Source organism: Epinephelus moara, chromosome 12, assembly GCF_006386435.1.
Source record: "Epinephelus moara isolate mb chromosome 12, YSFRI_EMoa_1.0, whole genome shotgun sequence".
Lineage (NCBI taxonomy): Eukaryota > Metazoa > Chordata > Actinopteri > Perciformes > Serranidae > Epinephelus > Epinephelus moara.
Window position 1 is genome coordinate 31,658,809 of NC_065517.1, and position 24,032 is coordinate 31,682,840.

General features: G+C 42.3%; 1 protein-coding gene across 3 annotated transcripts in view; it reads left to right on the top strand.

Moving 5' to 3' along the window:
- Positions 1-24,032, top strand: part of LOC126398560 (intersectin-2-like) — a 134,949-nt gene that overhangs the window by 107,218 nt on the left and 3,699 nt on the right. For all 3 annotated transcript variants that reach the window (XM_050057999.1, XM_050058001.1, XM_050058000.1), the window contains 17 exons: positions 861-1,033; positions 1,221-1,281; positions 4,865-5,097; positions 5,182-5,222; positions 5,310-5,476; positions 5,766-5,799; positions 5,928-6,049; positions 8,608-8,704; positions 11,262-11,453; positions 18,792-18,913; positions 19,026-19,132; positions 19,276-19,459; positions 21,689-21,787; positions 21,901-22,068; positions 22,358-22,570; positions 22,732-22,853; positions 22,940-23,022. In XM_050057999.1, coding sequence (XP_049913956.1) covers positions 861-1,033; positions 1,221-1,281; positions 4,865-5,097; positions 5,182-5,222; positions 5,310-5,476; positions 5,766-5,799; positions 5,928-6,049; positions 8,608-8,704; positions 11,262-11,453; positions 18,792-18,913; positions 19,026-19,132; positions 19,276-19,459; positions 21,689-21,787; positions 21,901-22,068; positions 22,358-22,570; positions 22,732-22,853; positions 22,940-23,022 — 2,218 coding nt within the window. The remainder of the gene's footprint in view (positions 1-860; positions 1,034-1,220; positions 1,282-4,864; positions 5,098-5,181; positions 5,223-5,309; positions 5,477-5,765; positions 5,800-5,927; positions 6,050-8,607; positions 8,705-11,261; positions 11,454-18,791; positions 18,914-19,025; positions 19,133-19,275; positions 19,460-21,688; positions 21,788-21,900; positions 22,069-22,357; positions 22,571-22,731; positions 22,854-22,939; positions 23,023-24,032) is intronic.

The following is a 24,032-nucleotide window of genomic DNA, read 5'->3' on the forward strand; positions in this document are numbered from 1 at the left end:
CAAAAAGCAGAGACGAGATCCTCCTGTCACCGAACCTGACACCCTCCACCACTCGGCTGCGCCTAGAAATTCTGTCCATGAAAGTTATGAACAGAACCGGTGACAAAGGGCAGCCCTGGCGGAGTCCAACCCTCACCGGAAACAGGTCCGACTTACTGCCGGCCACGCGAACCAGACATATTTTGATATTTAAATTGCTTCAAGGTGTAGGGCAGATGTCAGGACACCAAATCCAAGCTGTAGCTGAAGAATTACATGAGATTAAGTAGGTACCCCAGTCGTTTTCGCCATGTGTTTTATTCTGCATTTTTCACAGATGGGGTGAGTTAATAATTTCATCCCTTTTTGCTGTATGAAATATCTTTTATGATCGCCCATTTCATGAACTGGATACATGTCAAAATTATGAAAAAAAAAATTGGTTGTTTTTTGTTCTACAGCGGGTTGGGCTGTCCCGAAAACTAAAGATAAGATAATACTTTATTGTACACTTTAGTGTTCGTACTGTGCCTGTACTAAATGTGACCTCCATATTTGAAATCAAAATTACGCCCCTGACTGTAATATTTGTTAGTTTGTAATATAATATTTAACGACTATGGGCTGGCAGCAGATGCAGGACAGAAATAAACTGTGTCTAGTTAAAACAAGGAGTTGTCAGATCTACTCAAGTGAAACTGACAGTGAAGCAATCTGTGTGTGATGGATGTCTGAATGCACTAACTGTGTGTGACTGCTGTGTAACAATAATTGTTCCTGATTGGTCCAAAAGAGGCCTGCAGTTGGGAATCAACATGTTTATCACCGTCACCTTGTTACGTCTGATTGTGTTTGACTGAGCTGTGTTTTCCATGATGCAGGTGGATGAGCAGACCGTCGGTGAGCCCGGCTGGCTGTGTGGGAGTTACCGTGGAAACAAGGGCTGGTTCCCCCAGAGTTATGCAGAGAAATGTCCTAAACCCTCTACTACTGAGACCGGCCCGTCTTCACCTGGAAAGACGTCCTGTGCGCTGCCACCGCCGCTAAACACAGGGTAACACAGAGAAAGAAACACATGAGACACTTTCTGCGATGTTTCACTTCCCCGACACTAAACATAGGATGGTTTGTGTCTGTAACCGTCACTGTGGGCTTTGTAATGTACGCCACAGCACTGTTGGGTTGTTTTTATTCTTGTGTTGTCTCCTTCCCTAATGGTTTGTCCCTCCTGTTTTACCCAGAGTCCCAGATGGGGAGGTAGCATGTGACAGCACCGCTCCTGCCCAATCAGACGCTTCACAGGTAACGTCCAACCTATATTTACTTTTCACTCCCGGCACGCAGTAAATTGGGTTAGTTACTTAGTTCACTTAAAAGGAAACTCACTCCTAATGGACAGATGAACTTCTCGGGGACTTGCTCCAGATGCAAATTGAAACTCTGTTTTGTTGCTGTGTCTGCTCAGGATTTATTTACTGGAGAGAATAACCATGTTTAACAGGAGCAACATGGGAGTTTCTTATCCTTTCATTATTTGCTCTCTGTTGTCAGGCATCACCAGGACAAAAAGTTCCCATAATCTATTTTCTAAAGGTTTCTAGAGCACTTGTCATGAGCTTTTGGATTATCTCGGGCCTCCCTGCTCTGACAGTTTATTAAGATTAAAGCTGCTTTAATTCATATTTTTACATTAATGATAGATCAAATGACTGTGCAATGTGAAAGGAGACACTTGTAATGACAAACCCACAGAGAATCATCATCCAATCCTGCAGTTCCCCTCAGCTATACGGAGCGTTTTCATCTTCTTTCAGCTCATTAGATTAGGTATATTACCAAACAGGCTTACAGGGCCCTGGCCCAGGGGCCCAAGAGCTCAGAGGGGGCCCTGAGTCAGAGCCTCTGCGTGATGTTGCTGTTATTTACTTTTCATTTCTTGTCCCAGGGCTCAGTCATCATGTCAACAACTGAGCCCCAAAAGTCCTAAAAAAAGAAAAAGTGAAGGAATAGTCTAAACATTCACTTTGAAGATGTCACAAGAAAGAAAGCATCATGAATAATTAAAGTGAGTGTTTCTATCCCCGCAGTTTATCCACAGGAATTTAGATGTGCTGCGTACTCTGTGCAATTTGCCCTTCAGTTTTCTGAGGAGAAACAACAACATGTTGTACCTGAACTAAGGGGGGCGGCATTTACACGCATTTACCTGTGCTCATTAGCTGCGGTTACACAGATAATATTTCTTGAATCTGATTGAAATCCCCATTGATTAAAGATTCCAACGTCACTGTCGACACCAACGCTAAATAAAGTGTTTAAAAAGATGTGTGTTTACATGCCCCAAAGCATTTAATCAGCATGTAACTTTATCGACTTGTGCAAAGTGATTCTGCCCACTGTGAAGCTGAAAGATTTGTTTTTATTACAGTGCAGGAGCAGTTCCAAAAATGTGTCAGGTTTCCATTTGTGCATTTGAAATGATGCTTTTAAAAAGAGAAAGTAAAGGACAGAGATAACCAAAAACATAAGAAAAGAGGCAAAAACCAAAACCAAAAACACACACACCCACAAAAATATATTCCTTAAATATATGCAGAGAGGATGTACTAAAACTAAATATTAGGACATTTTGACGTACAAACATATATTAGTAAATTTATGAATGGATCAGAAATGAGCAAAGTTGAAGTAGAGCATGAAGGAGATTATTGGACCAAAAACCATAACTCTGAATGAATGCTAATGTTTCTCTGCTGGATGTGTAAATAAGCAAATGTTTGCTAATGTGTTGCCATAATACAACAATAATAATAATAAACTTTATTTATATAGCACCTTTCATCACGCAGTCACGAAGTGCTGTACAATAAAACAGATGGAAAGTAAAACTAATTAAAATGTCATCATAATAAAAGATGAAATACAACGAGGCCAAGACTGAAATCAAGATAATGAATGAGAATTAAAATCAATAAAATAGAGAGACAGCTCAGATAAAATCAGAATATGCTCTCTGACTGAAGTATTTTTAAAGAGATGCAAAACGACTACAAGGACATGCAAAACAGCTGCAAAGAGACACAAAGAGACTCACAATGATGACAAACGGGAGTGAAACAGCCACAAAGGGACACACAATAGCTACAAAGAGACTGAAATGATCACTAAGAAGCATAAAACAACTTCAGCGACGCACTACTACATATTACTGCAAAGAAATGCGAAACAACAACAAAAACAGGCTCAACAACCATAAAGCTTGTGTCTTGCTCCTGTGTAGTAGAGCAAGTGGGGCCTTCTGCATGTCTGTACCCGGGGGTCCACTGTCTCATGATACACCCATGCACACACCCAGACTCCCTGACGAAACAGTAAACTTTCTGTTGCTGCTGTAACATAGTTTAGACCCAGTGCTGCTGCTGCCCACCAGCTAAATGCTTCAAGTTCACCTTTATGTTGTTGTTTGCTAAAACCTTAAATCACAGTGTGTCGTCCACCTCATTCCACGCCACTACAGACCACCTCTTTGGGAAAAGAGCAGGCTGCACCTCAGGGGGGACTGAATTGCCCCGACTCCCTGCCAGATCAAAAAACTTTCTGTTGCTGCTGTTACATAGTTCAGACCAGGTGCTGCTGCAGCTCACCAACTAAAGGCTCACGACTACAGCTTCAAGTTTATGTAGTTAATGATAGCTAGAACCTCAAATCACAGTGTGTCGTCCACCTCACTCCACGCCACTACAGGCAACCTTTTTGGATCAGCAAACTTTCTGTTGCTGCCTTTACACAGGTTAGACCAGGCTACCAGCCTGCTGTGACAACCGACGCTGGGGTGGTTTTTAGCTGGCTGAATTCAAGCCGCTACAGCTGCCGACTGAAGGTCCGTCTCCCAAGCTGCTGCCTCCTATTGTTAGTGTCATTTTACCAGAATATCAGAAACTTTTCTGTATTGAGAATCTGTTGAAAATCTGTAAAGGTTAACACAGGCTTTATCAGTTTTCAATATCATTAGATAAGCATGTTTCTTGTACTCTAGTAGTTTTTAAGAGAGACTTAAAGACTCAGACACCCGTATGTCCTCAGGCAGGTCGTTCCAGAGTCTTGGGGCCCTGATTTCTAAAGCTCTGACACTTTTAGTCTTCAGTCTGGATTCTGGAACAAACAAAAGAAATGTGCCCGAGGATCTCAAACCACACAGATGTTCATAAGAGATTAAAAGGTCAGAAATGTAATCTGGAACGAGGCCATGAAGTGACTTAAAAGTAATCAGTAAGCTTTTAAAATCAATCCTAAAATAAACAGAGAGTCTGTGATTGTGGTTCGTGGTTCTGGTTAATATCAATTATATGTCAGTGTTGTGTTCACAGCGTGTTGCTCTACCCCCAGGTAGAACAACAAGCTCATTAATGCAGGTTTAAATATACCCTGCTCGGCTTCTTTTTGGTGTCGTCGGTGTCTGCCTTCATAGTATATCTGAGCTATAAACAGGCTTTGGCGGGGAACTAACTAGGTCTGGCTGGAGTACACGGTCTGCTGCTGACACCAACACAAACACACACATTCACACACACACACACACACACACACACACACACACACACACACACACACACACATCCTCCACAGCAGCATGGATTTGTATTTATAGCTTTTCCCTACTGAGAGTTCTTCTCTCTCTCTCTGGTTTTCTGTGGGTCACACAGACATTTACAGATCTCCATCTCCCAGTGGGTAACATCAGTGTTAGTGGGTCTTATGGTCAGAAAGTGTTAACTCGCTCTGTATCTAGATGAGTCGCCCAGAGGCTGGTTTTATCTTTGATTTCAGAGATGATTTGCTCCAAAGTGAAACCTTGCTGCTCTTGTTATCTTATCTCACCCCTCAGTCCTCCGTCCCCCTGCTGGCTCGAGCCGTCTCCTCATGGTCAGCCACCTCGGAAACTCACCTCAACCTCTCCTCTGGCGCGGGCGACGTCATCACCGCGCTGCTGAGCTTCTCACAGGGTGACATCATCAGCGTGCTGCAGCAGAGGGACGACTGGTGGTTGGGGCAGCTCAATGGGACGCAGGGATGGTTCCCAAAAAGCTACGTCACTTTGGAGATGGGTGGAAACACAGAGTATGAAGACACATAGACGCACACAGACACTTTTCTGTTAGCTGACCATGACACTAAATTAACCACGTGTTGTTCCCATTCTAGTGTGGATGCGTTCGACACGACAGACTCTGTTCAGCTTGAGGGTAGGTAAAGTTTATCTGCACAATAAAGGTGAGCCAACTGTCGCACATGTGGCTCTGACTCACTCTACTGTGTTTTATCCCAACCAGAGTATGTGGCCTTGTACACGTACGAGAGCCCGGAGGCGGGGGACCTGACGTTTGTTGAGGGAGATGTTGTCATGGTGACAGAGAGGGAAGGAGAGTGGTGGCGAGGGTGCATCGGGGATCAGACCGGGGTGTTCCCCTCCAATTACGTCCGACCTGTTGAACCAGAGGTGAGTCAACCTGTATAGTAAAAAAGTTTTTCCTGTTTCTCACCTAAAATTGGAACGTTTGTGTTTATAATTCTTACATATGAGGCAAAGATAAGTCATAGTTTTTGATTTTTTTTTATTGCTAGTTAGAGAAAGTAAGAGCTTTTGGGAACTTGTGACAAGTCAAAACATTATTTGACATAGATCTATAAAATGACCCATCATTAGTAGCAAGCCTAACATTACTTTTTTCCCATTTTTGTTTATTTGTTACCTTACCCCCTTTTTAACTCCTATTTTATTCATTTAGGCATCAAAACCTGGAGCTCCGGTCAAAAAGCCAGGTGAGACAGCTGCTCACAAACACTGCACACACACACACAGGCTGTCACAGTCTGCTGATTAACTCCATTATACCTCTGACATTTACCTGATCTATATTCATCCTCAGCTATATCTGATTGTTCAACAGAGATCGCCCAGGCAGTAACCACCGCTGTTGCCCCGACGATGCATCAGCTGCGTCTGTCTCCTGGGCAACTGATCGTGGTCCTGGCCAAGAACTCCACTGGCTGGTGGCTCGGGGAACTGCAGGTCAGTTATAAGATCAGGGGCCCTACCAAAAGCTGAAGTGGTCTTTTTTGTCTTTTTCTGAATAAAAGAATAAAGTAAGAGTGTAAAAACTTGTCAGTGACAAAGTTTAATTTCAGGAATTAATTAGGCTTAACATAGGCTTAATGCTCAAGTGCAGTTCAAGGTCAGTTGCACCTTGAAGCACTGTATTGGTATAAGTAATCAGTCATAGTGGGGAATATTTGAATCTCCACAGAAACGGTCTTTAATTTCATTGTTTGAAGGAAAATGAGAAAATGTTCAGATGAAATATTTGATAATATGAAGAATGTTTTAATGGCTTGTTAAGATTTTTTGAAGTGGGGTTATATGAGGTACTTATCCATAGTCAGGGGCTTCAGTGCATAGCGGTTGGTAGTTCAGCTATGTAGTGTTGTAGGTGGGGGCAGCAGCAAAACATATTTTATATACACTCACCAGTCACTTTATTAGGTACACCTTGCTAGTACCGTGTTGGACCCCTTTAGCCTTCAGAATTGTCTTCATTCTTCGTGGCATAGATTCATCAAGGTGCTGGAAACATTCCTCAGAGATGGTTGTGTGTGAAAATCCCAGTAGATCATCAGTTTCTGAAATACTCAGGCCAGCCCGTCGTCTGGCACCAACAACCATGCCACATTCAAAGTCACTTAAATCACCTTTCTTCCCCATTCTGATGCTTGGCTTGAACTTTAGACATCAACTCACTGATCCACCTCACAAGGATCTACAGTAATGACATCGGAATGTCATTCGGACTAGATAAGTGTAGTCAGATGGTGTCAAAGTGAGGGAAGATGATCAGAACCAAGGGGGTTGAACTGCCAGAAGGCAGCACTGCAGATGTTCAGGACAGCTCCAAATACCATGGGGTCCTACAGGCCAATGGGAACCATGAGGAGGCCATAAGGAAGTCGGCCACAGCCAAATACCTACAAAGGCAGGTCCTGAAAAGTCAGCTTAACGGAAAGAACAAGGTCCGAGCCATCAAGAGAATGACCAAGCTAAGATTCTGTGGGACTTCCAGATACAGACTGACAAACTGGTGATGGCTAACCAAGCGGACATAATTTTAATGGACAAACAACAGAAGAAGGCAGTGGTGATAGATGTAGCAATACCTTTGGCACTACATTTTCTCAACCCTAGAACGTCTGTATTCCTACGCATAAGCACAATGTGGTACGCTGTAGATCAGCATTGGGGTCAGACTTTCAGCTGTATCTTTTGCAGAGGGAGACTGAACGGACCAAAAGAGAGAGATGCATAGGAGTGCCAAAGTTATCCTAAGTGCTATATCGTAGGCAACTGGACTTGCTTGAGTTTCTTGAAGACGTTTCACCTCTAATCCAAGAGGCTTTTTCAGTCTTGAAGTAAACAACTAAGAACTGAAGAAGCCTCTTGGATGAGAGGTGCAACGTCTTTAAGAAACTCAAGCAAGTCCAGTTGCCTACGATATAGCACTTCAGATTACCTGCGAATCTTCACCAATGTAGTGCCAAAGGAAAGGGCTGTCTCACTACAAGGTAAAGCATTGAAAATATTTTCAATATGACATACACTTAAACTGATATTTATATTTTTGGTGGAACTTTTATTTTTTTTAGGTGGCTAAACTAGGTTTTGCTGCTGCCCCTTGTCCCTAGCAGTACATTGCTTAGCTTCCATAGTAGTACTCCTTCCTGCTTCTCCAAACTGGGACTTGCGGACCGACATCTACTGTATGTAATATACTGACAATGGATAAGTACCTCATACAACCCCACTACAAAAAATAACTTTACCTTTATTGCCTTAAGACATCCGTAGGAAAATGTGTTGCAACATGACACACTTGGTCAGGTTTGATGTATCACACCTACTGTGCTACCAGCATTTAAAAATTGACACGATCTAAGCGAATTTACCGCTCAAACACAGCTGGAGCTGCAGGTGTCTTTGTATTTGCTGACTTGTCAGATCAATGAGGAGCTGGTGAGAGGTGGACAGGAGGTAACGGGGGTAATAACAGGGTTGTCTATAGGTCATACATCTACAGCAGCGAGAGGTCAATCCTCACTGTCTACTTTGTGCTGAGGCTGCTGCTGTAGCTCCGGTTAAGCTCCTGGTGAATGGTTTGACACAGTAATGAGACAGCTGAGTCAAATAAGCAGCCAGGGGACGATTCATACAAGACAGTCAGAATCTGAATTCACATTGTTGGAGGATTACGACAGCTTTGTCAAACTGTACAGTGCCCTCAGTAAGGAATATGCTGATTTGTATTAAACTTGGTAAAGTAGGATGAGACCTTGAACGGCAATCGTTCAGTCATTCCACAGATGTCACGCTGAGCTTCGGCTTGATTCATGATGGCAGCGAATATAAATTCCCGGTAAAGACCCATCATGATTCAGTATGGTTTGTTTGCGCTGCCGAGACTTTAGAGGTTCAGCTCTCCACCCGACGAAATCGATTCATCAATTCATCTTCTCGATTTAGAATTCAGAACTGAACCAGCAGGAGATTGATTTACTCTCACTGGTTCTTTTCCCCTCCAGGCTCGAGGCAAGAAGCGGCAGAGAGGCTGGTTTCATTCCTCTCACGTCAAGCTCCTCGGCCCCTCCAGCAGCAAGTCCTCTCCCTCCCCTCTGCCAGGTGACGGCTGACACACTTTAAACATAATGATTTATTGGTTCTGTCTTACATAGTCCAGCAGACACACTGATATTTCTAGGCCAAAATTACTTTGACAGCACTGCTGATGAGTTTCTGTGGCTCTGAGTTTGACATTTACGTAGAAATATTCATTAATGTGGTATAAATATCAAGATCCTATTGAATTACTGTAACTTCCTGTGCCAACATGGAATGAGTTCACACAGTGCAGAACACCATAATGTAGTTTCTGTCATTTTGTGAATTTTATGGTTGAACAGCATTGTTTTTAACCATAAAAATATCCAATAACTGCCTTATGTTTTCCAGTGATGAAACAAAGGAGGGGAGGGGATCAGGGGAAAGGGAGCAAGGGAAATGAGGGGGGCACAGAAATGCAGGATTTATTCCTGTATTGTACCACATCTGTGACTGCAACATTGCCTTTCCCACCTAAAGTATTAACAATAAACTATTGATCACAAAACAACATAACAGCAAACCACTATTTAATAAAATGAGATACGTTAAGATAAGACTTTATTGATCCCACACTGGGGAAATTCACATGTTACAGCAGCTCAAATAGCACAGATAAAAAAGCAAGTTGAATGGCAAAAGAATACTAATAGAACTAAGATGAAATACAAAAAGATATACATCAGAATAAGAAAAATATAAAATATAAAGTAGTAAATTTAGACACAACTATATACACTCAATACTATTTACACTATATACACCTTTCACTTAAATGATATGTATATATGAATATATGTATGGGGATATATTGACAGCTGCACAAGATAATTGTACACTGGATTTAAAACACACAGTGTGTGGTATTAAAATTAAAAACAATGTAAGAACAATTTAAACAGTGTTGCCTCGCAAAAGCAGATACCATAGAGAGGCATACTGCAAAGAATATTAATAGCAGACATTTTGCAGTGAGGTTCACATTGGGGAATAAATAAATATTGCACGGAATTCACAGTGTAGATGTACTGTGTTGCACAAGTTAAGGGAAGTGTATAAGTAATGTGGCATAACAGTGCTGCATTAAGCAGCGCTGGTAATTTGACATCTTGCTATGTAAAGATAAAGTGGAGTAAGGGTGTCCTGAGCGCATAATGAAGTCATGCTCCCTCTGCTCTTTGTTGTGATAGATGGTCCAGTCGCATGCATGTAAGTGCATGTGAGTCCCTGTGAGTGTGTCCCACTGGTTAGCTAATCGCCACCACTCTGCAGTTACCACTAACATTGAAACGGTGTTGTGGAAGCCTAGTACCCACCCTCCAGTTTGCCCCCGGGTTAACAGTGTCATCGCTGTCAGCACTGTTGCTGTAGTTAGCACTGGTTATTGAGTTAGCACCGTTAGCTGCTATACTTCTTGTCCCTGTAGGGAAATTTGTCTTGGACTCAGGAGCTGCATGTGTATTGCTGCCTTTCAGTAGAGCTCGTAAGTTGCATGTTTCCGTTTCTGGTACATGGGACCTTAAACATCGATTTCTCATAATGTATTTCAATGGCTAGATGAAAATTATTTTCTGGTCCCGTTTGAATTGTGCCATGAATTTCATACATGTTGTTTGTGAATTTTTAATGTATTTTTTCGTGCAAAGAAGGCTACAATTTAGTGGGAAGAAGTTTGATACTATTAGGTTTTGTGTGAGAGTGCTTTGTGAACGACAGCTCTTCGCTGCTTTCGGCGCGTATGATATACATCACCACTCGCACTCTGAATATGGCTGTGTCTCTGGTACACTTCACCGCCTTCTTCCAAGTTTTAACATCAGGCGGGAATCGAAAGAAAGAACAGTGTTCTTGTTGGAATGGTGACATTCGGGTACAAAACACATCGCTATTGATCTGATGGCTCCGTAGATTGTGGCAGAAGACGCAGCAGCAGCACTCTGAGTTGAGAAGTGGAGGGAAGGTGTGATGATGTGACGTCACATAGGCGACATGTAGTCTTTCTCATTACGTTGTTTCCACAGCCTTTAACTGAAGAATCATACAATAAACTGTCAAACTCTTAACATGAAAAAATATTATTTAGACCCACACAAAACATTTGTGTAATCCAAGGCATTTAACTGGGACCAGAAAATAATAATTTTCTCTCCATTGGCTCCCATTCATATTTTCCGAGCCTAGAGGTCCGATGGGGGTCTACCAGAAGGGGCGTGACTTACGAGCTCTATAATAGTCCAGAAGAAATTAAAAACATACACCATAATATGTATAAATGTTTGTACCAAATTCTGATCCATCCGATAGTTGTCAAGACCTCTAACTTAAAATTACGAATATTAACCTCATGGTGGTACCAGACGAAAAGTCAGGAGGAATCCAAAGTCACCATGATTCATCCTCTGGGCACCATGAATGTCCGTCCAACAGTTGTTGAGATAGTCTGGACCGAGCAACAGACCAACATGCCCTTCCTAAAACCAATTTGCTGGCACAAATTCACTAAACTGAAGCATCTAACTTATCAACATGCTCAAACTCACGCCCTTATAAACCCTCATTTGTGCCTCTGACCCCTCAGTGTGCCAAGTTATCGCAATGTACGACTACACAGCTGCCAATCGGGATGAGCTGAGCTTCTCCAAGGGTCAGCTGATTAACATCCTGGACAAGACCAACCCTGACTGGTGGAAAGGAGAAGCCAACGGGGTCTTGGGCCTGCTGCCCACCAATTACGTCAAGATGACAACAGAATCAGACCCCAGCCAGCAATGTGAGTAAACCTCAAGCTTTTTTCTGCCTTAACTACTTTTCTCAGAGGGACAATATTTCTCTGTCATACCATTTGAGAGAAAATCAATAATTCACACACGTAGTTGGAGTTTTTGTGGGAGTGCTGTTGGGGTAAAAATAAGACCGTCGGCATAGATGTAAACTGATATTTATCAGCTGTAGAAACAAACTTCTGTCATGTTGCTGACAATTTTATTGATTGACTTGGCTCACCGCAGGTACAGTAGATTCCTCATCCATGTCAGAGCATGGAGAGACTGACGGTAAGCTTAAAGAGTTGGTTTATATCACTGAGGGATCACCAGTGAACATGAACCTGCTGCACTTAAAAGGCTCAATCCACCACATGTTTTGGGTGTCATACTTATTAAAAAGAGCAGTGTCTCACACAGGGCTGGGCAATATATTGAAACTATATTTGTATCCTTATATAAGATTGGATATCATCTTGGATTTTGGATATCATAATATTGTAGATGTTGTGTTTTCCTGGTTTTAAAGGCTGCATTACAGCATTACTGTTCTATTATGTGCCTTTACCCACTGAGCCAGTATCAACATTACTGATGTTCATCAAAAATCTCATTGTGTAAATATTTTATGAAAGTGCCAATAGTCAACCCTACAATATCATCACATATCAGTATGTAATGGTCAAAAATATTGTGATACTTGATGTTCTCCATATTGCCCAGCCCTTGTCTCACACAATTTGGAATTAACAAGACAAAAAGAAAAGTAAATGTTAAATTGCCTTTTAAGTGTACCTGAAATGACTGCACCAATAATTTGAAATCATTCAAAGGAACAGTTTGACATTTTGGGAACTATGTGTATGTGCCTTCTTGCCAAGAATGTCTGTTAACTAAAGCTAAAGCTAGCTGGACGTTAGCTTAGCTTAAGACTGCAAACAGGGCGAGAACGTTAGCTTGGCTGTGTCTAAAACTAACATAAAAATCTGCCTAAGATTTATAAATCTCACTAAATAACATATTTTATCTTATTTACTTTGAGCTTACAAAATGCACATAATAATGCTAGCAAGATAAGCTAGCTGTTAAGCATGTTAAGCTAGTGAACAGTTAGCTCCTAGTGAACAGTTAGCGAATTTGCATTTCCAAGGATAGCAAATTCATGTCCCCCATTTTAGTTCATTTTTACTAACTCTTGTACTTATCTTACTTCTATTGTTACCCTGTTAAGCACTTTTTGTTCTTGTTTTTTACTCCTTAAGCACTTTATATCTTGTATATTTTGAATATTTTGACTGATATTTAGTACTCTATTGTTTTAAAAACCTAGGCCCAGTGCATGAATTTAACCCGGGGAACTCACTGATTGTTCTGGTTGTCACTGTTTTGAGAACATTAATTGTTGTTACTGTAATTCGAAGTGTTCTATGGCACAAGAATTTCGTTTGGGATAAATGAAATTCCATTGAACTGAATTTAATTTAATTGGATTACCCTTACTAATGGCACTCCTCTTGCCTAAACCTAACCAATCCAACCAACTCTTGGCAAGTAAGTGAAAAAGTGTATTTCCCAAAATGTCAAAAATCACTGGGTCACAGAACAAAAGGGAACAACCACTGATTACTTTCAAATTAAGAACACATTTTTTTCATTTTAATTGGTTACATTTTTGGAAGCTTAATTTTCACTGGGAGGTTGATAAGATAGGCAGAGATAATGTTAGGGTTGCCAACCGTCCTGTAATATAAGGAATTGTCCCATAATTGGAAACTAAAAGACGCAATCTTTGTTGAACATGATGGGCTTTGTTCCATAATTTTGAGAATGAATTCACTGCAGATCTGTTGGAAATATTACAGGGTAGACTGTTAAGACTATTAAAGTGATTTATATGAGATAGACGAAACCTTCCTGCTGTGTCAAGTCTTAGTCTGTCTGTCATGTTACGTGCCACTACTCAAATAGAAAATGGCTTGTTATTGGTTGTGACTCACTCAGAAGTGACGAGACACAGCAACGATGAGCGTAGTTGGTAGATGCTAGAATGTAGGACGTATTATTAGATCTGGATACCGGACCTGCAGAGTTTCTGCTCAGCTCATAGACTTAACATTGTGATGATGTCGCAGATTTTTTAAATAGCTCTTCTCAGCTCTAGGAAAGTTTTGTTAATATAAAACCTGATCAGGGAGTTCAAGTATCTCAGGGTCTTGTTCTGAGGGTAGAATGGAGCGTGAGACGGATTGGCAGTTTGGTGTGGCATCTGTAGTGATGCGGGTGTTGTGCAGGACCATTGTGGTGAAGAGGGAGCTGAGCTGGAAGGCAAAGCTTTCGATTTACTGGTCCATCTATGTCCCTTCCCTCACCTGTTGTCATGTCTGAAAGAATGAGGTCACGGATACAAGCGTCTAAAATGAGTTTCCTCCGTGGGGTGGCTGGGCTCAGCCTTAGAGATAGGTTGCGGAGCTTAGACATCCAGAGGGAGCTCGGAGTAGAGCCGCTGCTCCTGCGGGTCGAAACGGGTCAGTTGAGGTGGTTCGGGCATCTGATCAGGATGCCTCCTGGGCGCCTGCTGTTAGAGGTGTTCTGGGTATGTCCCACTGGTAGGAGGCCCCGGGGCAGACCCAGAACACATTGGAGGGACTACATGTCTCATCTGGCCTGGGAACGCCTTGGGGTCCCCCAGGAGGAGCTGGAAAGTGTTGCTAGGGCGAGAGATGTCTGGGGTGCTTTGCTCAGCCTGCTGCCCCCGCAACCCAGCTTCGGATAAGTGGTTGAAAATGGATGGTTGGATGACAACTGTTTTTTTTTTCAATATAACTCATGCATTAATAGGTTTTTAAGGATTACAGTTACATATATTTAAAGGCAGGGATGCTTTAGTGACAGGTTGTCAGCAAGGCATTACCACAGTTTATGAGTCAGATCCACCTCATTTGGTCACTTCTGGCTCCAAACAAAACAAGATGGTGACGGCCAAAATGTCGAACTCAAGGCTTTAGAACTGGAGACCACAAACCAATGGGTGACATCGTGGTAGCTTCGGCCATTACTTTGTACAGTTTATGGTACTAACCCTAACCATGACCTCTTTGCTATCACCCTAATTACCTTCGAGCGCAACGAAACAATCACAACACAGTGGGACGAAGCAAAACACTGCATTCACTGGGTACATTTTAGCATTTATCAGCATAATCTGCTGGAAAAGAAAATAGAGGAGATGACAGAAATAGACGAAATAGAAAAATAATTACCAGTGGCTGGTTGTGTAAATGAAAATGTGTATAAGGCCAACTGCACCGTCTGCCACCAAGTTTTCTCCATTAATCACGGAGGAATTCGTGAGATCAAACAACATTCCGTCTCAGGAAGTTGGCAACCCTAGAAAACTTACAATGCACTTGTCCACTCTGCAAACCACTGTGTGTACAGTACGCTGATCACTGCTTTGTTTGGATGGGTTTGATTATACTTTACGTCTTATCCACACACAGTCGGTCTGATGATTAAAAAAAGGAAGGGGCCCATTTTTGCGCAGGAGTTGTGTGTTTGAATTAGTATTCATAGCTTGCGTCCCCCCCTCCCACAGCAGTCGATCTCTGTTAACAAGAGTGAACACACTGGACGTTTAATTAGGATGAACTTGTTAAAGCTGCAGACACAAAACAAAATGAAACTTTAATTTTAATGAACATGAACTCAAACACACCCGGGTCCACACGAGGCCTGCGCTTCATCACAGAGAGGGGAAAAAAATGGAAGAAATTACCATCATGCTTCAGCTGATATGATTAGTAACAACATTTACATTTCCAGAAATACATTATTAATGCACCTGCATGTAAGAGTCGAGCATTAATATTAAAACTAAATTAATGTCTCTCCGTCTCTCCTTCATCTCACTCACCTCCCCCCTCCCACTCCTCCAATTCATCTCTTTTTTTTCCTGTTTCCTCTGTAGGACAGTAACGCTGGCTTTCCTCTCTACTCCTCTTCTTTTTCCTCCTCTTCTTCCTCCTCTTCCTCCCCCGTTCTGTCTGAGCCAATCCGAATTGCCCTGTCGCAACAGGAAGCCCAGCTGCCAGCAAGAACAGCCCAGCTCTGCGCTTTCCACCTCACTCGTTTAGGACTGTGGTGTTCTGTGCTTCTCTGTTTTTGATCCCTCTTTTAATTTATTTTTTTCTATAAGGCATTTATTACTCACCCTTATCTCCCCCTCGCTCTCTCCTCTCCTGTGTTTCCCTTGATGTTTCTTTACTAACTAATTAACCAACCAGGGGAGCGAGGCCGAGGCAGCTAGACATGTGTTTTAGAGGATTTTGTCCCTCTGATACAAAGGCATGAAATGTGTAGTTTTGTTAAAGATCAACGGAATTATGGATCATAAGAGTTTGGTTACACAGTATAATGGAAATAATATGTGAATGGCATCCGGCTGAGGTCATTTAGTTTTCTAAATTAAGGCTATGAATCAGCGAGAATTTTTTAAAAAGGGTCACTCATTGCACTAACAACATCAAACCTTGCTAAAACGGACCAATGTGAAGACTCACTGTCGCTTTAATCACCAGTAACCTTGATTGCTGCTTGCTAATGCATTGCTTGTACTAACAGGAATTAATTGTGATTTTATTATTCACTTCTTATGCACTCCTCCATTTAATAATGCTTCCAAGCGATTAAGGCTGAGACCATAGAAACAGAATGAGAGTAGAGTGAACGTTGAACTGTTTGCCATGGTCATTTGACCACCATTTATTTATTTATTTTTTTAATTTAATTTACAGTAATTAGTAGCTAGTGTCCTAAAATGTTGAGGCAGAGGGTACGTGCTGTAGCTCTGGTTGAGGGTGAGAGGCTGTCAGCAGATAAACAGAGATCTGTGTGGGTACATGAGACCCTAAAAAAGAGGGTGGATCATGGGGAGTACCACCAGTTGGTCCAGGAGCTTCTCCTCCATGATGGTTGTTTCCAGGCATATTTTAGGATGACTCAGGGGCAGTTTGACAACCTGCTGTCTATCGTCAGGCTGTATAGCTCTGGGTATCCAGCAACCGCTACCACCAGTTTCTCCTCCATTGTTTACCAACTGTAAACTTGTTGTCGTGACCACCACAGAAGGCCCGCCCCTTTCAAATTATTCAATTGGACAATGGGAAAAAAGTGGAGATGACGTGGGGCGCTTTCCCGCTCTGAGTTGAAATTTTTCAACTCGAAAAGTTCTGAGCACTCAGGCAGAAACACCATGTATATAGAGTGCAGAAATGCGAGGTGTTTAGCAACAAAAAACCGCAAGCAAAAAGTTCAATTCTCATTAAAAACTATTAGAAAAAGCTGCTTCCCATTGCTAAAATTTTTTTGTGTAATCAAGGCCTAACATTAACTTAAAGGTCCAGTGTAGAGGATTTAGGGGATATATTTGCAGACATTGAATATATTGTATTAAGTACGTTTTCTTTAGTGTATGATCAACTGAAAATAAGAATCGTAATATTTTCGTTATCGTAGAATGAGCTGTTTATATCTACATAGGGAGCGGGTCCATGTCTACAGAGTCCACCATGTTTCTACAGTAGCCCAGAACTGACAAACCAAACACTGGCTATAGATAGGGTCAGTAGACTTTTTGCATCGGCCACCGTGGTTAGAAGCACTTTTTAAATTTTTTTTAGGTTTTTTTTTTTTAATGTGAAAGTGCTTTATTCAGTGTTTTTACAAATTTAAATCACCTGGTCTGTTTGTCGTGGAGAGGAAGAGACCTCTGTGGATAATCTGGCTCCCAGTTAAAACCTCCTGATCATTGAACACTGATGAAAGTCTAACCAGGAGAAGTTTTAGCAGGTTGCAATCTGCAATCCTCACCACTAGATGCCACTAAATCTCCCTAAATTTTACACACTGGACCTTTAATTGCCTTGTTAACTTATCGTAAAACATGTTACTCAAACTCGATAGCAACAAAATAAAACTCACCAAATCTGTCTTTATTAGTCTTGTTAGTTATCTACTTTTAAAAGAATCGACGACTCTGGTTTGATTGAGATCTGCACCCTGTTTACCCCCACGGCCTCTCTCACCTTCTCAGCTGTCCACTAACCAGCAGCTCAAACTCTTTCTTTAGTGGCTGCTCAACTTTCAGGTTACGTGTTTCAACAAATATGCAATTAATGGCAACAAAAGAAAGAGGGATATGACAGTTACAGTGATATTTCAAAAGTAATGGATTGCCTATTTGAAAACATTTGCTCATTGGGTCATTACTACAAAACCTTAGTCAGTTTGCAACTTGCTACAAGTTGGTTTGTATACCAGTGGTTCCCGACTGGTCCGGCCACAGTGTCTGGATTTCTATTTAGTCATTAGTTAAAGGTCCACACAGTTCAATTCAGCATCATACTTGCGTTTGGCCATGTCCTTGAGCTAGTTTGCTGTCTCTGTCAAGTAGCTGTCCATTAGTCACTCACTCTACAGCAGGAAAAGGGACTTCGAAATAAAAGCCCTGTGCCCGAAATTCACTGTACTTCAAAATAAAGTGTGTTTTTTACAAACTTGACACGATCACGAGTCACTTGTGGTCCTTTCAGAATGGACCTGCAACCCTATTTTGGACTGTGACCCACCCATTGGGAACCACTCGTTTATACAGACATTAGCCTGCTAACAGTGGCAGTGGCAATGCTACACATAAAAATGGCTGCCACTCTGACCATCCTGCTACGCTGATTTTAATGGGAATGTCCATTCTACTTTCATTCTGTTCTCATGGTTGAGACTCATCCTGTACTGAACTGTGATGTCACCAGCAACAAAAAAAGAGCAGATATTTGCATTTGCATACCAACTTGCAAGAGTAGTTTCCCAGATGACGACACAACACTGCTGACATTTCCGTCCGACCTCTGCCAAGTTTGAACCTCAAAGACTTGAACTACCAACTGAGTCTTCCACTGCTCGTTCCCTCCAGCATTAGCTCCTTTACTCATTCACACCTATGCAATCATTCGGAGCGAGCGCTCCGCCATGACGGTGCTTCATTTTCCTTTCGTTCAGCGTCCTTGGTAGCAGTGTTCTTAGCGTTAGCATTGCCTGCTATGTTTCCTTACGTTCATGTACTGCAACTACAACGTGCCTCACTCTTTGTCTGTGCATTAAATGTAAATAAAATATTATAGAACTGATAATAAAGGGAGATTTTAACATGATGGTGTGTGTAGCGTGTTGCTGTTTGTCCTCACACACTGTACTGACAGCAAAGTGTTTGTGGGTGTTGCACATGCTTGTGTGTCGGTGTGTTTGTGCATGCGTGCATGTTCGCATGTTTGCATGTGTGTGCGCTGTAGGGTGTGCCGATCTGATGACGCTGGACACCATGACCCCTCAGGAGAGGAAGAGGCAGGGTTACATCCACGAGCTCATCCAGACTGAGGAGACCTACGTGGACGACCTGGAGCTGGTTCTAGATGTACGGACAAAAACACATACTCAGAAATCAGTAACCTTTCGCAAGATTTTTCACCCTTGGTCTTGTTTACACCATCTCATTTGTCTTTCTGCTGCATCTGTCTGTCTCTCAGGTCTTCTACAAGCCCATGTCTGAGTCAGGTCGTCTGACAGAAGCTGAGATGGGAGTGATCTTTGTTAACTGGAGGGAGCTGATTATGTGTAACACCAAACTACTCAAGTAGGTGCCTTTATAAACCGTTCTGTCAGTGGGCATGTAAAATGTTGAGTTCTTCTTTTTTTTATATCTGGCTCAGTACATCTTGATTAGGGTGTAACACAAGAATCATGTTCTACATCATTACCATCGTCCGTGTTTCCCAGGGCGCTGCGTGTCCGTAAAAAGACCGAAGGAGAGAACATGCCGGTTCAGCTCATTGGGGACCTGTTGGCTTCGGAGCTCGCACACATGCAGCCCTACATCCGCTTCTGCTCCTGCCAGCTCAACGCCGCCGCACTGCTGCAGAGCAAAACCCACAACCAGCCCGACTTCAAAGACTTCCTCAAGGTACGAGTTACAGATAATAAATAGTGACACTACAAAGGTCAGGGTTTTCCCAAGGTTGTCTCCAAATGTAACACTTTAAAGTTCCTTTAAATATTTATCAGGTACCTTTTCAAATATTTATCAGTCCACGATCCACATGAACCACTCTTTGGCATTAATTAGATCCACTAACCAGAACTTATAAGAATACGTAATTTGTGGCGGCACAGTGGGGAAGAAGTTAGCATTGTTGCCTCACAGTAAGAGGGTTACTGGTTTGAATTCTGTGTCAGTGTGGGTTTCCTCCAGGTACTCCAGCTTCCTCCCACAGTGTGAATGGCTGTCTGTCTCTATGTGTCAGCCCTGTGATAGTCTGGTGACCTGTCCAGGGTGTACCCTGCCTCTCGCCCAGTGTCAGCAGGGATAGGCTCCAGCCCCTGCGACCCCTAACAGGATAAGCTGTAACAGAAAATTAATGTAAGAATGAACATCATTTGTAAAGCAGGTTTGCCTGTTGCTGCTGTTTCTTCGTTCTGTCACAGTGGTGAAAACACCAGGAGCAAAGTGCAGTGAGTTGATTTTTCATTTAAAAAAATTGATTGGTGTGTCGACAGCAATCCAAACAACTCAGAGCACACAAGGCCAAGTTGCCACTTAAGTTACTATGTGACTGGTTGCTGACAGGCGATGTTGTATTTACAAGGCTTTTTATTTTAATGGAGTGCTCATTCCTTATAAAACACACCAAGGCCACATTGCATCACTTCCTGCAAACTTCAGGGGGAACAGTGAGGGGAAAAAAGCAATGTCACCAACCTGTTTGGACCAAATATTCTCTGGTGTAGCTCAGCTGAAAACACAAAACACAGAATCTGTCAGCATGTTAGAGGCTTGTTCACCACCGGACCAGTTTTTAACTGGTAGTCTAGTGACAACATTATCTCCACTCAGCCTGTTTAACTGACTCTGGCAGTTTAGATAATAGACTCTCAACTGCCCTGCTGTTCTTAAAGAGGTGAACTAACCACAGCCAAACTCCCTTTCCTTTCTCTCTCCCACACACACACGCACACACCTCACCTCCTGATGTTTTCATTTAGGGTCAAGTGTTTAGGAGAATACACAGAATATAGTATTATACAGTCACTATATAAACTCAATAATATCTTACTGGAAACAAATCTAACATGTCAATAAAATAAATATCACTCCACACTGTCTGAAGGTCGGCTGCCTCAGGTACATGTTAAGATAAAGTGTTACACTACATACAGACAGCTTTCATTTTAGTTAGCCCAGCTAGCGTGATGTGCTTGTCTAGACCGCGACTCTAAACTATAACAGCAGAATATGAGAGACTGCGGACAGAGCAGATTGAAATATGGCTTTCTACATGATGTGTTGTTGAAGCATTAGCTTTTTACCGGCAGAGGTTTTATTGCACTTACATATAGTAACAAGCGTAGTTGTCATCAACTACAGTTCAGTCAGGAGAGGCTCTTTTTTTTATAGGAGAAAGAATATTTATTAACATGTGCACATAAGAATGAAAAATGTGGAAAGTCTTTGGTGATTAGACCCTGTAGAGATGGTTTGATTTAAGGAGGCTGAAGAATCCATAGTCAAATAGGGAACTGCCCCTGGGGTCTAGACGCTAGTGGTGGGAGAGGTGGTGAAGATGAGATGAGAGGAAGATGGAGAAGTGGCGATAATCTGGATGAGTAGAGGAATGAGCCTTTGTTGAGCTCGTCCTGGACGCTGGATGCGATGGCTGGAGGTGAACAGAGTGGAGGAGGGTGCGACGATTCTGCTTAAAACGATGGCTGACAGCAACAGAGGAGAGAGCAGAATTGATTGGCTGAGAAAGATCGTGGTAAAGTTTGATTGGATAACTAGAAGACTGAGGAACTGAGAACTGTGAATGGATGAGCACAAAGAAAGTCTTCCTGATTGACCTTAAGCTGAGCTTCATTAATCTTGAAGTTACACTCTCTTCATCTGCACCGCGGTCTCGTGTGTGGAGGAGGTCAGCATGCAGACAGCAGTAGAGACTCTGCAGCATGATGATACATGAAACCAAAGCTTTAACAAGTAACGATGAAAGAGCTGATAATGTCTGAGCTTATTATTACTATGGGCTTGATTAATTTTTTCTCGGCACCAGTCCCTAGCTGGGCCACTCGGAGGTTGCTTCTATATGAATAAAATATACATCTTTATCTCTCCTACTGTCTCCCTCCTCTCGAGCAGAAGATAGCCACTAACTACCGCTGCAAAGGAATGCCACTGTCCAGCTTCCTCCTCAAGCCCATGCAGAGGATCACACGCTACCCCCTGCTCATAAAGAACGTACGTGGAAAACACTCCCTGTATGTCTGATTACAGCTTCCCCACCTGTCTGTTTTCCCAAATATTCATCATGTGCTTCCTTGTCTCTCTTTTCTCCTCTTCCTCTCGGGCAGATCCTGGAGCACACGCCAGATGGTCACGCAGACCGCAGCCCCCTGAGAGAAGCTCTGGAGAGGGCCGAGGAGCTGTGCTCTCAGGTCAACGAGGGAGTCAGGGAGAAGGAGAACTCCGACAGGCTGGAGTGGATACAGAGCCACGTGCAGTGTGAGGGAGCTATAGAGGTACGTTTTTATATTCACAGATGCAAATCAAAGTTAAACACGGTATTATGGTCTGTAAGTGTTGATGTTTTATTACCACAGTAAAGCTCAGTTACAAACACCCTCTGCTGTGTATTTTATGTGACAGATTCTGCAGGATCATTTTGCAGTTTCGCTTCTCCTTCACATCTGAATTTATGTTATCTGCACGCACACACACACACACACACGGTAGCAAAGCCAGGGAGCATTTTTCAAACTCAAGCACTTACTGTTCTTGACAGTTTTCTTCTTCCTGTCTCTCTTTCAGCACTTGGTCTTCAACTCGCTGACTAATTGCCTCGGGCCTCGCAAGCTGCTCCACAGCGGTCGGCTTTACAAAACCAAAAGCAGCAGGGAGCTGTGGGCTTTCCTCTTCAGTGATTTCCTCCTCCTCACGCACAGCGCCAAACCTTTCTCCTCCTCGGGACCAGACAAGCTGTTCAGCCTGAAGACCAACATACAGCTGAAGATGTACAAGACAGTGAGTAAGAGGCCAGACGGAATATAAATAACCTCGTCTGGTGTTAAAATACTACTTGTGTTGCTTTATTTATGAAACAGTCCATAAATGAAGTCATCTTACCATTTTCCTCTTCTGGACATTCATCCATAACTCATTCATCATTTCATGTTCTCCTCCAGCCGCTCTTTCTAAATGAGGTGTTGGTAAAAATGCCGCCAGACCCGTCCAGCGATGAGCCACTCTTCCACGTCTCACACATCGATCGAGTCTACACACTCAAAACTGAGACCCTGAATGAGAGGTAGGTGCACTTCACACACTTTACTAATATTATCACATAGTTATACCATGTAAAGGATCTACAGTGTGTGTTTATTGTGTCGGCAGGACGACGTGGGTCCAGAAAATCAAAGCAGCGTCTGAGCATTTCATAGAGACGGAGAAGAAGAAGAGAGAGAAGGCGTACCAAGGTAAACACTGTCACATTTCTTCTGAAAAATCTTGTTAAAAAGACATCAATCTCTGTGAACACAATAACCACAGTTAAATTGTTAATTTAATTACACCGAATGCGTCCGTAGTAACCAAGTAAACACCACATATCTATTCTTAACACACTGTATAATAACTCTCGGGGTTGAAGGGAGGGTTGATTCTTATATTTCATTTTTTCCAAGTCCAGACTGGTAGAGAAGATTTCGGCACACTTACATCTATGCAGTGTTACAAGGGACGGTCCATTGTTGCCTCATGTTTGCTCTGATGAAAGTCTAATAGGCTGAAAGCTCAACAATAAAGTGAAACACTGCATAGATGTAAGTGTGCAGAAATCTTTTCTTCCAGTCTGGACTTATTGATGTTCCCAGCATGTTGCCAAGATCAGGCTGGGTGGAGCGGTGGTTGTTTTGCATCACTTTTTAAAAAAGGAAAAACCTCCCCTGAGAGCACTATTAATATTATCTCTGGACCCTCCCCTTCACTTGGAAACACTGCAACGCCCTCCCTTAATAACTCATCATGAGCTGATACAACTTGTCTCATCTTTAATTAAAAGAGGAAAAGTGTAACATTTTAAGATATTGCAATTTAATTAAAACAATGTTAATGGAATTTTCAGAAATTGTAATTATATTGTAGTCTCTCTAAGTTAAAAAAAACGTTATACTTAATAAAAGGCTAAGCTATTATATATTATATTATAACTAGTCCATACTGGCTTCCATGATTACAGGATACCATACCATGACTTAGTCATACCAAAAATTAGGAAAAAACAACAACAACATTGGTCCACAGTGATCGGTCGCATTTTAGCCATTTTTAAGCATTTTTCTGTTGTTATAGCGCCACCCAGTTGCCAATTAGAGTTAAATTTCTCCAGTCACCTTGAGGCGTCCTGTTCTACACATCTACCAAGTTTAGTAAAAATCGATATGGCGGTTAGGCCTAGATAAGAAATTAGCTCTCTAGCGCCCCCATT